The sequence below is a fragment of the Vanellus vanellus genome (genome assembly GCF_965231255.1).
Source record: "Vanellus vanellus genome assembly, chromosome: 18".
NCBI classification, from domain to species: Eukaryota; Metazoa; Chordata; class Aves; order Charadriiformes; family Charadriidae; genus Vanellus; species Vanellus vanellus.
The window spans coordinates 2,051,651-2,068,393 of record NC_138923.1 but is presented as its reverse complement, the minus strand read 5'-3'; the positions used below and the strand labels follow the sequence as shown (position 1 = coordinate 2,068,393).

The window sequence follows — 16,743 nt, the reverse complement described above, 5'->3', positions numbered from 1 at the left end:
ATCCCCTCTCATCCTATCCCTCCATGCCCTTCTACAGTGTCCTCCCCAGCTCTCCTGGAGCCCCTTCAGGGACTGGAAGGGGCTCTAAGGTCTCCCCAGAGCCTTCTCTTCTCCAGACTGAAGCCCCCCACCTCTCTCAGCCACTCCTCCCAGCAGAGGGGCTCCAGCCCTCCCAGCATCTCTGTGGCCTCCTCTGGCCCCACTCCAACAGGTCTACGTCCTTCTGATGTTGGGGGCTCCAGAGCTGGAGACAATATTCCAGAAGGGGTCTCACCAGAGCGCAGCTGAGGGGCAGAACCCCCCCTCCTCCCCCTGCAGGCCACACTTCACACACCAGTTTCATAGGATGCGACGGAGTGGGAACACAGATACTCTTGTTCTAAGTCTAATAAAACATGGTTAAAAAGTTGCCCAGAGAAATCAGAGGCCCAGAGGTGAAGGACTGATCTCTGATGGTTAGAAATCGCTGCAAATCCACCTCACCTGGAAAAAATACACAAAAAGATACTGCCCAGTACAAAAGGCACTGAGGAAACAATTTTCGCACAGCAAACTCACTTGCCTGGACTTCATCAAAAAGGAATTTCTATTTGGCCTCATAAAAGTCTATAAAAGTATGTAGCAAAGAGACAGAACTGATAAAGGAGTCTGACTTCGCAGTGTCAGAGGATCTCGCCCAGCAAAAAATGCGGAGTTGTGCCAGGGTCCAGGCGCCACATTAGACACAACGTTTAAACCTCATCTGTGCGTAAAGCGGGGAAATTCAGACAGAAGCACAATTAAAAACTCCAATAAATAATTAGCAAAGATATTTCGGTGAGCCTTCCAATACATTATACATTTTTAGAAATTAAAAGAAAGCTTGTATTTAAAGGGCAGGAAGGAAGGAGAGAGACACATATGTTGGATTTGAACCCCTCTCTGCTTCAGTTTGAAATTATGTACAGCATTAGAATTTGCACAGCCATGTGGTATCATTTGGCTGGTCTCAATAAAAGACCAAAAAAATTAGTTAAGCAAATACTTTTTAAATATCTGAATACCGCAGAAGAGCTTTTTGATACGAGATGCTCTCAGCTCTACCGAGATTAAGGGGAAAAAAAATTAATAATAAAAATAGGCATCCCGACCCTTGACCAGAATTCGTTGTCCTGTTTATCCTAACCTGAAACTTTTCGCAGCAGTAAAACTTGCCCACCTTCATCTCACTCCAGTTCAGAAGTGGAAAATTCCATCCCTGCTTTCTGGAAGTCTTATATATTCGACATCTTTTTCTTCGGAGACCTAAAGACTCAAAGAAAGGGCTTTCACGCAGAAGCATACAAGCAAACGGAGCGCAGAAACAGCAGTGCAGCCTCTGGTTCACCGTGCTCCGCAGGAACCTTCCTGCTCTCTTCTTTAGTGCTCAGACCATAATCTACACTTATACCTGTCTCGAGATGAAGGCAGATTCCCGTAGAGTTACTGGCGCCAGGGACCAAGGAACTGCTTCCCCGTCCAGTGTTTAACGGAACAAAGGTCATGGAAACACGGACCCCCCTCAGTACGCAACTGGGACACAGTCCCACCCTCCAGAAACAATATCTGACTTATCATAATTATCATAAACCACAGAAACACCAAATCTCAAAGAAACCACCAGAAATTGGGTGGATAATGCTGTGGGTGGTACAATTAAACCCACACAAGAGAATCAAGCAGCCAGACCAATAAGTTCTGCCTCGATACAGGCAAAAGTGGGTTTGTTTTTTGTTTGTTTTTTTTTTTAGGGGGAAGATTCTGAGTACTTTTCCAGTTCTTGTGGACAGTATGTACGAATTCATGGTGTTATGAAACTCCCCCTATCAGCCTGAGATATTCTATTTGCCATTATTTCCAGACTCCTTTAATAAGATGGAAACACTTTTAAATTACAAAAAAAAAAAAAAAAAAAAAAAAATTCCTGTTAAACAGATTAACCTCTGCGACATTCATCTAAGGTAATTTTAACAGGAAGAGTCAAGAATTTTCTAAAATAACGTATGAAGTTGCAATAGAAAGCCGAACCCAACTGCTTCAGCCCCACACGGACCAAGGTTACCCTCCACTGCGCCGGGACACATTTCAAGCGCAGAGCAACGAACCAGTATGCATCAAAAGTTAAGTCAAGTGTTAAATGGCAACATCTGCTTACAATTTATAATTAAACAAAAAGTTTGTTCTAGAAAAGCCAAAAAGAATAAACAACAAAAATATGCTATTAGCAGCAAACCTGCACAGCAAAGCCCCTTCTTTTCCAAATTAGGAACACGGGCACCAAAGGAGACTTCCTTAAGAGAAGGACTTTCAATTAAGCCTCCTCAAGCATATTAAATAACACCTCTCGTTTCCATAAATACCCTGAAGGTCTAATCGCAGTTCACACCCAAACCCCAAGTGCTAATTGGCCAATTTGGAGGTTCAGAGGAGGGGAGCGCGCGGGTGGCAGAGGCCCCAAGCTCCCCAGGGCACCCACGAAATCTTCTCGCGTACCCTTTCAGCTTCCCCACGTGCAAAACGGGCACAGTTCTGACGGTCAGGTGAATACCGAGGCAATCTAAAAATAACCCAAGGTTTTGCTTCACAGCGTTGACTTTACTATTCATTTCATTTTTTGATGCCAGAAGTCAGAAGACAAATCATGCCCAAACCCAGCCCCTCTCCTCACGGCGAAGCACCGTCCGGCACATCGCTCACGGCACTGTGTCACACACCGGCGAGGAACACCCAAACAATTTATAGCCATAGGATAAAGGGAAAAATACAAAAAAAAAAAAAAAAAAAAAGAGAACGTTGCATCTGCTAAAAAAAAAAAATAAAATAAAAAATAAAGCCTGCATGTAAACCCCTCAGCACCGCGCAGTCCGTAAACACGCACAGCAAAGCTCCGGCAGAAGGTTTAACCGCTGTCTCAGAGCGTCGTGGGGCTGAATTCGTGGGAGGCTGCTGACCCGACGAAGAGAGGCTACCAAGGCCGGGGCGCTTGCTCGACCAGCTGTGTTTGGAACCATACGGCTAGCTGTGTTTTCACACAACACTCCTCTTCCCACTGCAGCCGTCTGCTCCATTTTTGGCAAGAACGTCGGATGCCAAGGTTGTATAGTACCATCCATAGCTGCCAAGCACTACGCAGACGTCAGTTCAGGAAAAGAAAAGAAAAACGAAGGGCAAACGAGGAAAGGCCAAGTGATCAAAACAAAACCCCTCGTTTGTTACGTTCTAGTTGCTTTCTGCTAGAACGGTTATTTTTATTCTAAATAGTCCATCTAGGTACTTGAGTTTCTGTTTGTTTTATTTACGGGCTCCTAGTGCTGTCACCCATCAAAACAAGCTGGCAACGAGCCCCAAGGAGTACCCATTAGCGATATAGCTGCGATCTGGGCTCCGATATAGATGGAACATTTTTCTGCCGTCTCAAAATAAAAGGAATCTTCAAAACGCCCACAAATGAGTTCTCACTGTAACACATCTCCACCATAAGCTGCACGCAAATTCATATTTCAAAAGGTTAAAGAGTTCAAGCGTCAACAGCTTCTTCCTGTGCCTGCTCACCTGGAAGATTATTTTTTTTAAGCAGAATAATAAGCGTCAGCTCCCGATACGTCTAAGGTCAAAAAGGAAATAGCCAATAAATGTAAGTGGTTATACCTCAAGCATCACGTAAGCTGTACTTTTCGAAATAACAAGCCGTGAGAGAGCAGACTAACAATTCATCAAAGGACTACAGGAGATTTACTCAAGAGATCTGCGACAGTGTACGAGGATGCGAAGGAGATGTTCAGGAAATGTCAAACTGCAGGACCGAGCGTGAACTCAATCATGAATTAAACACACGGCTTTGTGAGCCACTAGAACTTGCACACACAACTTGACCAATGGATAAAGCAATTAACGACTCGACTGTGAGCTGAACACACGGTTTTGTGAGCATGAGACAAACAAGCTGCCAACGAATGGGACAACGATTTAAGACTTAAGTTTGGACTTCCAGTGCCAAACTGGATCTTCTCCATGAGCCTCTTCCATCAAGTCTTATGCTCACCATTCACTGCACTACCGCGACAAAAGAAAACTGCCTAAGAAATCCTTTGCTGGATGAAGGCGTACAGCCGCGGAAGCCTGACAGACCCTCACGCCGGGGGGAGAGAGAACCAGACCCTCAGGCAGGCACTGTGGGAATGGCGGTGGGGTTTGCTCTCCGGCGTGCCTGCAGCCCTCGGGGTGCCGACGGCAGCCGAGGCGCGAGGCCGGGCAGGTTGGCTAATATTTCTGAGTCATTAAGGCCGCAAAGTTTTCCGCTTAAATTAAATGCACGTTAGCGATGGGGACAGAGAAGCAAGAGGTGATGAAAAAGGCTGATGCTGAGCACTGCGGTACCGCTACCCCCTAACGCAGCACAAATCCACCTCTGAGTAATGGCAGTACCTGGCCATACCCCCTCTAAAAAGCCAAGCAGCATCTGTTCGCCGTGACGCAGTAACCTGCAAACACTCCTTACCCACAGCACTGAGCGCGTGCTTGAGCTCCAGAGTAAAAGCCGTAAGCGGCACCTCTTCAGACACCGGCATAATTGCCACTGTGGAGAGATTGCTGGCAGGATTCCCGGCATCCCACTTGCTGCTCGAGCTGTGTAATCCAAGAGGATGACCTGTACGAAAAGAAAAAAAAAAAAAAACAAACTCGCCATCAGCCAACCCAAGAAGGCAAAGTGTCGTTTCATTGTTTTCAACCATCAGGCGGCAAGGAAAGCGTCACCGAATTGCTTAACCTCAGATAAATGTAACAATAAAAGGAAGTTCCCGCATATTTCCCTGGTAAGAGGATGAAGATCAATTTCCATCACGTTTGGCAGCTGACACGGCATGCGTGGGTAAAAGTCAGGCAATGGTACAGTATCTGGATTCTGGGAAGAGGTTAAATACAACATGCGTTTACCTGACCTGTCAAGAAAAAGATGAAAAGGCACTTTGAATCACTTTGAACGGCCACAACTTTGGAACAGGCATTGATTTAGCCCACAAGAGGAGTTAGCTTAACTAACAAAACCCCAAAACCTCTTGCCACTATCAAAACATCCCCAAAATTAACATTCATTTTTTATGATTTCCTGATCAAGAAAATAAATATCTGTTTTCAACGAAGTTCCTATAGGGAACGTGTATCTCTACCTATTTTCACGTCTCTAAGACGGGAAAAGGTGGAGCTTCGCAGATATGTGCTTCGGAGTATTAACATAAAACATGGAGCCTCTCAAGTAGCTGCAAAGTGAGTGTGGCAGCAGCTCCAAGAGAATATGGCACACTGAGTAAGGGCGGAGAGCATGGGCAGAGGAGAGCATTTTTTGCCAGAAGCATGTGATGCGTGCGACAAAGACTAAGGTGTCTCTAGATAGCTGAGAACAGGAAAAGATAAATCATAATGGTATTCTATAAACTGTTCTTTTTATTTTGATGCTCTTTCTTTTCTCTTTAACTAAGCCTGCTCAGACAACCTTACGGGCTGAGAGAGGTGGGGGGGTTCAGCCTGGAGAAGAGAAGGCTCCGGGGAGACCTTAGAGCCCCTTCCAGTCCCTGAAGGGGCTCCAGGAGAGCTGGGGAGGACACTGTAGAAGGGCATGGAGGGATAGGACAAGGGGGAATGGCTTCAAACTGGAAGAGGGCAGGTTTAGATTAGATATTAGGAAGAAATGTTTCCCTGTGAAGGTGCTGAGCCCCTGGCGCAGGGTGCCCCGAGAAGCTGTGGCTGCCCCATCCCTGGAGGTGTTCAAGGCCAGGTTAGTAGGGGCTTGGGGCAACCTGGGCTGGTGGGAGGTGTCCCTGCCCAGGGCAGGGGGGTGGACTAGATGGTCTTTAAGGTCCCTCCCAAGTCAAACCATTCTATGATTTGATGAACTTTACTTCACTGCTAATGCCCATCAACTCAGCCCTAGGTACAAAATAAACTTATTGTCATCTAAGTTAGGATTTAATGTCCTGCTTATAACCCAGCAAAGGCCTAAGATGCACCATTAAGATGATCTCTTGAGATGGACATACAGAAGTACTTGATATACCATATGAAAACTCATCCCAAGTCTATATGCAGGATCGACAATACACTGCAGGACACACAGAAATATCAGATAAACTTTTTTCAAACATATTCAGCCACTGAGTTATTCATTTCAAGTCTTCTAAAATAGCTCTGCACAGAACATTAAATAGTTTTTCCACTCTTTTTGGTGATCTTCGAGAAGATATTCGTAGGTTCAAACAAAGTTACATATCACTGCTCAGCTCCTTCATCTCTGCCAGTCCTCTCCTCCTCAGAACTTCAATGGTGATTCTCTGATTGAACTCCTATTACTGTCACTAATTTTCCTGCCGTTTTCTCCAGATCACATCTTGCCCTATTTCCCAAGCAGTCTGGATTCTGCCCGAGGCTACAAAGGCATTTGAGCACGCACAGAACTTTAACTACAATTATCGCTAGAGATTGGTACACAACTGACTGTGTACAGAAAGCTGAGGACAGAGTGGACTTGGAGATTCACTCCCCAAAACTGCTCCAATACACGAAAGCTGGCTACCTCACTTTCAGTCTCCTTGGAATAGTTAAAAACAGTAAAAAACAGTAATTAAAAAAAAAAAAAAAAAACACCCAACCCACAACAGCAAAGAACTCCACAACACCCTCAGTAGTTAACGTGCATCTGTTTTCTTTTAAAAGCTGCTCAAGAAATTTTGGAGAATTTCCTCCTACTCACTTCAATCAGTCAATAGACTTTGTTTTGCCTCTGCCACATACACAAAGCTGAAGAACCCATCCACAGCAGACCGCTTCCTCTCAGGCCATTCATTAGGCCAATGCAAACACAGACACATTAAGTCAGTCGATAGGCAGACGCCACTCAGCACGACGATCTGATTCAGGTCGATCATCGCTGCTACTTCCAATGCTCCTCTTCAGCTCTTCTCTCGCAAGAAATTTCAGGGAGATTTCGCTGCACATATGCAGCGATACTCTTCTATCTCAACTGCACATCGTTCCATTCCCATACTTATTTAGCCGTGCTCCACCAAAAAAAAATAATGTACCTATATATATATATATAAAATATAAAAATCACCATTCACTTGTGACTACAGCTAAAATATTTAGCGACGAACTCTCTTTTCAAGTATGTACTTTCTGTTTCCAGATTTAACGATGCAAATCTGGCTCCAAGGAAGCACCAGTATCAATGGGAACGGTCCAGGAATGAGTCTTACCTCCCTGCTGAAGGCTGCCAAGAATCTTCTCGCCCAGCAAGTGAATAAGTCTAGTCACAACCTAGCCACGGGAGAGAACGAAAAAGAAAAGAGACAAACATTCAGGCAGAATGGACTAAAAATAATGCAGCTAAACAGATACCCTCAAACTTTTGTAAGATGTTCTCTCAAGCTGAACCACTTGGAGACAAGGTTTTATAACCATAGCCTCTTTCCCGGCTGTAAGGTACGGTGACCGATCATTTGTCTTGATTTCTTTTACTTTATTTTACTCTGATCTGGAAAACCAAGAAAACAAAACAAAACCAAAAAAAAAAAAAAAGGCAGTATTTAAGTTGCTTTGGGAGCAAAAGAAAGAAATCCATTTATTTGGGGAAACAAGTCAAATTGCCTTTTCAGTTCCCCTCTTTTCTCTCCGCAGTGTGCTTGTGCCCCTCGGCCGCTCTCCCTCCCGCGCGGCCGTTGCACATCTCCTCTCCCGCAGGGACTGACAGCTCCGAAAGGTTCAATTTGTACTCCAACAGATCCCCCCCAGTCTTGCTTCCACCTGTGAATTAGTCAGCGTTTGCAGTAACCAATTTAAGACATCTCGAATAAAAGAGATAAATACACACTCTAAACACCTGCAGAATCAGAACAAACTATTGAAGAAACTGCTTTCCCCTCCCATCATGTTTGTGTGGTACCTTTGGAAGGACAGATTTTTTTTTCCCGGCTTTTTTTTTTTTTTTTTCCAACTGGATTTACATCGATATAAACCAATATTCAAACAGCCATAGCTGAAAGCTGACAAGCTTATCTTCAACGATAACAATCAATCGTTCCCAACAAGTGGCGGAGCAGAAGACTAATAATTGCAACGCCGAGGAGCGACAGACTTGGAAAACGCATCATTTCTTCTGAAAAGCTATGTGCAAATGTCCTACCAAATAAGGAAAAGAGATACTTAAATGCCTTAAGGATTAATAGAGCAATCATTAGACACTCTCCCCCAGACAAACAATTCGAGGTCAAAATAACTGCAGTCTTCAGGAGGTCTTAAAAAAAAAAAAAAAAAAACAAACCTTGAAAACCACAACAAGAAGAGTTCTCTAAACTCTTAACGAGCCGAGCGAGCGGCAGCAAAGGCCTATGGTGGATTTTGGACAGAGACAGACACGCTGTTCCCATAAGAACAAGCACTTCAGGATGCTTCTTTCAAATAAAAGACCACGTAAGCACCAAGACAGGGCAGCGTGCCCATCAGAATCATTTATACGTCCTGCTTTTAATAAAAAAAAAAAAAAAAATACAATAAGTTGCCCCGGACTGTGAAACTCCACAGCTTTACTACGCCCGAGAGTTTGGCAGCGTCGGGGGGAGGAGGGCAGGAGAGCACACCAGTACCTCCCACCGCAGTGCCTCCGTGGCACGGGGAGCGAGAGCTGAACAGAGTTATTTGAGCAATTGCTGTCCCACAGCCGCAACTCCACGTTCTTAAAGGTGCCGCATCAACCGCCTCCTCAGTGATCCAAAAATCAACCGCTTTAACGTTTCTCTTATTGCACCAATCGTGGACACAACCGCCCGTACCCGCTTTGCTGAGAGCGCCGACGCGGCACGACCGCGGCCACTACGGAGCCGTGGCGCAACGGGGGCGGCCCCGAGGGCAGGCGAGCCCGCGGCCTCCCTCCTCATCCGGGAATCGCAAACGGGAGCTAAAACGCTTCCGCTTGTCCGAAGTCCAAGAAGAGCTGATGATCACCCAGCTGACCCATTACCACTTCAGTCACGCCGAGCTCGGCGCTTCTGGGGTTCAATAACGGCACTGGGTGTAGCTGAGGAAAACTATGGGGAGCAGGGAGGGAAAGAGGGAATTCTTAGTAAAAATTATGGGAGTGATTGCCCTTCCCAAGGGAGATAACCAGCTCTTGGGAGCATTCACTACCCCCAGCTCCCACGCAGTCGCCCAGCAACCCGGACCTGCACTCTAGGACTTTCCCGAAGCACTTTTGGAAGGCGTTATGAACATTTTGCACTTCTGAACCACTTTAAATGTCAGAATTTTAATTACTTACTAAAACCATCTCCTGCATTTATAACTTTTTCTGCTTTACAGACAGCTCAGGAGAGCTCCAGTTAAGTTAAAGAAAACGTCCAAGGTTAATGACGGAACTAAGAATAGAACCTATTGGTCTCATTTTCCAGTTGGCTGCTCCTGTTACCAGGAAATATTATTTGTCTTGTTTGCTAGAGCAAACCTTACAGCCTTGGTACATATAGATATGGAAAAATTATTTCCCCGGTGACTTTGTAAGACAAGCAAATTGCTAACCATAACGGGATGAGTCACTCTGTCGCAGTCATGGCAACGTCGAAGGAACATCAATTCGGGATCAGAGCTAAGAACTGGCCTGAAATTTCCTTGGAGTTTTATATTACATACCCTAAATTTCCTTTTACAAAAAGGCACTGCGTTTCTTTAAAAGAGACCCATCCACCCCTCTGTGGGAGAAGTCAACATAAATCACGTCTCTTCATCGACAACAGACCCAAAGTTTCCATCGCTGACCTACACCCGCGACTCTGCAGAGCGGCTCTCACCAAATCAGCCCCACTGGAGAATGAAAAAGAGATCTCCCTTCAGGTTGCCAAAGCCCTTTATTGTAACCCCTCCAGGAACAGGGCAGAAGAAGGAGAAGCCCAAAAGGCTGTGCCAAGGAAGCCCGGGGAAACCAGGGCAGGACCTGGGGTGGCACGGAGGAGGCTGCTGGAGCTTGGGGAAGGGAGGAGGAAAAAAGCAGAAATTAGCCCTGGGGCTGGGAGAGCTCCGACAGGGACTGCAGGGAAAGTTGGAGAGTTATTCCAAGCATGCCTGGGAGAGAGAAAGGCAGGAGAAAGGCAGATAGATGACAGGGCACTGGCAGGCAGGTACCTGGGCACAGGCACCCGGGCAGGGATTCGGCAGCGGCTCATTCCCACCCAACGGGTTCAGCTGTATCTCACAGGAAAAGCTCTGGAATCAGCAGGGAGGGTTTGGGCAGAGGGGGAAGGCAGGAGCCACGGCAGCGCTGCCGGGAAAACCACATCGACCTGGAAGAAACACTGAGTGTTCAGTCCTCTGGAGGTGCCACACAGCCCCCAGCACAGCAACGGACTGGGGCTGTCCCTCCAGAAGCGGACACAACTTCGAGCCCCTCTCCCCATCTTTCCCGAGCACGGTGCCGGAAGAGCGCAGAGCACTTCCCAGACATTTGCACATGCAAAATTGTCTCATTTCCACAGCGTCAGCGTCACCCAGGGCTAGACAGCCTTCGCAGCACAGTCGGAAGCGTCTGGTGTGCTCATCCCTATGGCGCATCCCGGATTTCACAGCCTCTTCCAGCACCCGGCCAGCCCGGCCAACACCCCCCCGGCCCCCGCAGACGCCCGGCCGCAGCGCAGGCCGCTGCCACGCAATCAGCCGCTTGGGGTCGATGGCTGGACGAAAAAATCTGTACTGCCAAAAAGGCAGCGAGTTGGGAGCCCAGACTTATCCAAGAACGCCGGGAGGTTTCTAAATTCGGAGGAGGGGAGGGGGGGCGGAATCATTAACTGCCTGCGAAGTAAATGCAACTTTTTGACCCCCTGCACTAGGGATAGAGCCAAACTTGTTTCAGTTTGTGAAGAAGTTGAATTTCTCATTCCTCCCGATTAGAAACCGCCCTCGCAGCGAGCGGCTCCTGCTCAGGTAATCACAGTTAATCACCTCAACCAGTAACGAGGAGCAGAGACATCAATTAGGCACTTCTGCCACAGGCCGGGTGCGAACACAGCGGCGCCGCTGAACCTGCCACCGTGCAGGTTAACCGCGTCCTTGTGCCACGGAGCGCTCTGTCCTTCCCACCACTGCTGTGAAACGACTCCGAAAGGGCACCACGCTCTGCCGGCAACCGTCATACCCACCTCTGGGGTCTGGCAGCGCGAGTCGGGGCTCTGGGGCCAGCGAGCCTGCCTGGCTTGTGGAGACAACTAGGTCAGCTTCCAAAACAAACAGAAAACCACAAAAAAAATCCCCCACAAACCCAAACAAATAACCAAAACCACCAAAAACCCCAAAGCAAACAAATATTCACTCTCCTGAGCTTCTGCAAAAGACTTTTCAGGGCTGAAAGAAGAAAACTAACCTTACAGGGCTAAAAACCTGAGTATTGCTCCATTTCAAAAGCTACCTGGGAACCAGGGACATCGGTGCCATTCTCCGACGGCCCCGAAACCTCTCCTGCTCTCCCAGCCCCTACCGCAACCGTAAAGTCATAAAAGCAGTCCCAGAGCAGGACATTCCGTTGAGACGCACGTTTTGCGGGGGAAATAAAATGCTGCTCCTCCTCCTTCCACCCACTCACCTTTTCAGATTAATGCACCAGAACACTTATGAAGGGCAGAACAGGATAGAGAGTATTTCTCTTTCCGAAACAGTGTTAGAGAGCACTTTGCTCAGCACAATTCCACCTCCCTGAGCCGGCTCACCACCTCATCTCCCTGGAAAACGCCGTCTTCCTGCCCGTTTCCGAATCAACCATCCCCAGTCAGACCCAGCCCAGCTCCCAGCACCCTCCGGTCCCCCCAGCGCCCCCGTACTGAAGGGGAAACTATTTCTGCATCTGCTACAGAGAAGGCTCTGGAAAACCATTAATTTTCCCTCTGCGTAACTCATGTTAAGTTACTCCGCAGCCCTGCAGCCTCTGCATTGCAGGGCAAGGATGGAACTTCGCCCTCCCAAGGGGACTCTATCTGCCTGCTTTAGGATGACTAATTTCACTTTCAAAACAAGCGTCCTGCAGCGAGGGGCCAGGCGGCGGGCCAGCTGCGCGTGGCCGGCTAGCGATGCTGCCGACGCTCCAGCCGCCCCGGGTCCCAGGTGCCACCCCGAGCGCCACTTGCTTCACAGCTACCGTAATTCCCACGCCAAGCGGTTACGGCCACTCCACAGCGTTGTATTTCCTATAAACCTTTTAAATGCTTCAACCTATTACCCGCACCCAGCTGATCTTCCAAGGCGGGGTTCTAGTTAAAGCTGTCGTCACTATTCAACTGTGAAACTTAAGAGCTGCTTTACAATCAGCCCTTTTGAAAGCGATTTTCATGAGAATTCAGTGATGAAATACTTTCCTCTGGATATTTATTTCATCCTGGGAACAGTACGGACTGCCTGGCAAACTGACTGTCTGCTGACAGGTAACAACGGTACCAAACAATGCTTCTTCCCTTCTTAGCTAACTTTCAACAAAGCTGATTTAGAGAAATCACAAAATCTACACCAACATCCAAACTCACAGTAACAACTAACTGATGCAAAAGGCACTGTGCAGTACAAATCCATCTTTATTAGAAGAGGAGCAACGTAAGAACAAACCCGAAACAATATATTCATCGACTCCGCTCCACGCTGCGCTGAGGTTGAGGTTTCATTGGATGCTGTTTGGAATAAGCAGCGAAGCTGCCGCGCGAGGCAGCGAAGGGCCGGTCCCCGGGACAGGCAGTGCCGGCCCCTCAGTGGTGTCTTCTCGCAGGTCCCAGCTTTGGGAATCCAGCCCCAGCTAAAGCAGGCAGGGAGTGAGCCCCCCCCGCCAGTCTGGATCCTGTGCAACCAACAGATACGCTGCCCTACAAACCTGCGTGTGCTTTTCCTTCCCAGTCTGTTCCAGTCCTCTCTAGCGGATCCTCTACCACCACCCGGATGCAGATGACCGGTATTCTCACACTCAGCAAGGTGACTCGTGGGAGAGCCAAGTACTTTCTCCGTTGACTTTTAAGTTTAAAAATAAGATACTTAATAGTTAAGCCTTTAAAACTTCAAATCAGTCATCCACCAGGCCACCTTTCACTTAAATATGTTAAATAACAATTTATTGGTGCCTTCACAGCAGGGTACTATAGACCTTCACGTACATACGTGACTTAGTTAAAGGACACGTAAAAGGGCTTTCTACCACACAGAGATCCAACGTGAATAAGCAAGTGTGGAGAACAGGGCTGCCAAGGGTTCTCTGTTCTACAAAGTAAATACAATTGGGGTAAAACAGTAATAACAGCCATTTTATCTATACAAGTACACACAATAGCAGGTTCATTTCCGCGGAGCTCTTTCCAGGAGTTGCCATTATTCTCTACCAGCTTCCTTAAGGTTTGGGCTTTTTTTTGAAGGACAAGAGAGGAGGAGAGGTAAATCAGATCATCGATTTGAATAAAAGCACGGTGTTATTGAAGCTTTACGTGGCCCCAGATCAGATAAAACACTCCGCTTGTCACAGGATCGGGGCGCTCAGCGAGGGGTCTCCCATTCAAACTTCCCACGGTTTGAGAACCGCTGTGACAAAGCAAATCTTAAATGCTCACTCGCAACAATTTCTGGCACCTTTACAAATGCCGCTAATGCACACAGAAGAACTGAAGCTTCATCCTGGGGCTGTTTGAGCTTCTAATGCTTGTGATCAATCGTGTCTTGAAGAAAAAAGTCAGCGTCGCATCGCTGCTATGACTAAGCACTGGCTCCTGCCTGCCTCACCTCGGGCAGCTGCAGCCCGCGACTGCGCTCCCTCCGAACATTTTTCTTCTCTCCTTTTCACATCCACTTCTCCTACAGTCAAGGAAAACTTATTTCAATGGGCCGTGAGAACAAATGCAGAAAAATCTAGAAGCACGGCCTCTCCTGACCTATTCCACAGTGCCGTATCAAGCTTAAATAATGTGACGCACGATATACCCGATGCCCGAGGGAAGCGTTTGGAAAAGAGGGCACATTACTGAACTCGCTTTGTAAGGCAGATAACCCTAGGGAAGGCTCCATCCACTTCAGAAAAGCTCCGGTTAAAATACATACACGAAGACAGAGGACTCGCTTTTCAAGCTGGTTCTGAATATATTTAAACGCCAAGGGCAGACTTAGAAGGATGCTGAAAAACTCCGTATTTTCTAGCGTGCATTTCTAGCACGCGAAAGGCTGTCTCACAGTTCATCCCCCCCCCCCCTCAGCTCCTCAGCAATTTCTCTGTGCAATTTCCATCAGCTAGAGCAGGTCTAAATTTCAAGTTGGAATTCAAAAAAAAACCACCAAGGCAAAACCCATCTCAGCTCAGCAGAGGCCAAGCTGATCTATGAATCGCGCTCCAAGCTACACGCCGATGGTAGAACATCTCTGTAATCTGTTCACAAATTCTGCGCTCTCGCTGCTGCTTCGAAACCGCTTCGCGGTGCCAAAAATCGTGAGCTGATTCTCTGTCCTACTTTTCAGAACTCAAGGCAGTGTGATGAAAATAGAAAGAATCAATTCCCTTTCACTCCTGCAGCTCTCAAAAGCTTCAGACAGCACCAGCAGCAGCACCGAGGCTGTCGGAGGAGCAAATGCTCTCGCTGGCTGAGTGCCCCAACGGCGATGCTGGAGAGCTGCGGCCCTCGGGCACCAGTGCCGAAGAAGACAAAGGAGAAGTTCTACACTGTGGACCACTTTCACCTGGGAATGTCCCAGCCCCAGGCTGGGACGCTTTCCCGAGAAGCTAGGAGATGCAGGTTTGACTTCTGCAGGCTGAGCAGGATCTAGAAGTCAACACCTGTCACTTCTGGGCACGTACTTTTTGAGATTTTGGCTGTTACTTATAAGTGAGATGAGATTCCCCACACTCACCCTCCTGTATCATCCCTCCGACTACCAGCAGCTCCAGCAGGTCACGCCATGGACCGCAGCAGAGCCGCATCCTGCCTCTGACAGGCCCTAAGCAGATGCCTGGGGGAGAAGACAAACCCAGGCGAGCGTACGGTGCTTCCCCAAGCATCAGCTGTGCCATTTTGACAGACTGTCCATCACAGCTCGAGGAACTCTGATTACTGTACAGACTAATAGTGTGTTATTTCCCTCATTTGCCATTGTTCTCATCAGCAACCGCTACTCATGTTTACAATTTTCTTACCCATCAGGTAATATTTTCTTACAATGTATTCCAGAGTTGGAACATCTGGATCATCTACAAACACATCACGACTGGTGAAAAGCATGCAGGATGAAGTCTCTCCACTGACTCCGAGAATTAAAGGGTTCTTTGCCCTTGGCAGGAAATAGTCCACCTCAAGGGTAACTAATTAAAAGGGTAATTCAGCCTCAGGAACTGCCCAGTCCTTGGCTGTTAGCGCACACGATATTTAGACTCTACGGAGACTGCCAAGAGGAACACCAAAACAAAAGTAATTCTCCCCGGTGCGGGATTCCTCTGAACTAAGAGAACGTTTCACCGGACTCAGGGGACGGGTACCAATGTTTGATCCCTGTTCCACCAAGCGAGACTCTGGTCAGCTTCACCTCACCAGGCAGCGGGGGAGCACGTGTCCGACAGAGGCAGAGGGGCTTTTTACTTCTTCCTAAAAGACGGTTTTCTGATTTGCAGAGGACTGAGAGGGAAGTCCCCCACCACGCTGCTGAATCACAAGCTAGCTCCTCCCACCTAGTCAAATTATTTCAGAACTATCCCACCTGCTCTCCCTTCGTTACTTTATTACATTTGGTTGGATGGGGAAAATATCATCATAAAAGCGGTGTATAAATCACTCGACTAAAATAACAGGAGAGCAAATAGGACCGAGAGAATTCATTTGGCCCATCCCTCTGCTCAGAGCTAAGCACCACCTCAAACATAATTTTTTAAGAGGTTATAAAAACAAGTAACAACCTTCCAGCCTTTCTACGGGGCAGAATCAGCTTTCTCTCCTTAATACCCAGCCGCTGCAGTTTCAGGACACCACCATTTGCTCTACTCCAGTACGATGAGTAGCTTATGCCCTTTCTGTCAGAAGACAACTTTAAACGTTTGAAAATAGTTCCCGTGTCTTCCCTTAACCTTTCACAGTCTTTTTGCCCTTATAGGTTAATATTTCTAAACATCAGCCACCTGCCTTTTTGTCCTCTAGACTCTCTTCGTTTGGTCTGCCTCTTCCATCAAATGTGCTGCCGCTGGTACAGAATATTTTCCAGTACCAGGGAGAACACAAGGATTTCTTCACTGCAAAAGCATTCTATTAACATAGTTATTTTTTTTCGTAACTGCATGACATGGTTCAGGTACGGTCATCTTTTGATCCCCTAGTGCCTGGATTCTTTTCATAAGAAACAGCTACCCAGACCCTTTTCTCTGTATGCAGTTTATTAGTTTCCAGCTCAAAAAACTTCTCTCCAGTGTACTCCTTTAACTTTAAAGTTGACTTTGTACTTTCTACTTGACTTCAGACTTTCTACCCTACTGTTTTCCTCCATCACTTCAATTGCCCCTCACTTCTGTCCTTCCGCTCTTATCTGTGATGGACCTAACAGACAAAAAGAGAAGACACGAGAGCTTTGAGATCATATTAAAAAAATATTTCATCTTAAGACAGTCTGAAGGCATTAACCACATAAATCACCTACTTAACGTCTGTTTTACACTCCTCTTTCTATTTCTAATGCTTGTTCTAGAATAATCCAATAGTAAAA

The 16,743-nt window shown here is 47.1% G+C and overlaps 1 protein-coding gene across 2 annotated transcripts in view; it reads right to left on the bottom strand.

The window, feature by feature from the left end:
* PNPLA7 (patatin like domain 7, lysophospholipase) overlaps positions 1-16,743 on the bottom strand; it is a 137,035-nt gene that overhangs the window by 65,727 nt on the left and 54,565 nt on the right. For both annotated transcript variants that reach the window (XM_082492495.1, XM_082492496.1), the window contains exons 20-21: positions 7,269-7,329; positions 4,517-4,666 (exon numbers count right to left, since the gene is read on the bottom strand). In XM_082492495.1, coding sequence (XP_082348621.1) covers positions 4,517-4,666; positions 7,269-7,329 — 211 coding nt within the window. The remainder of the gene's footprint in view (positions 1-4,516; positions 4,667-7,268; positions 7,330-16,743) is intronic.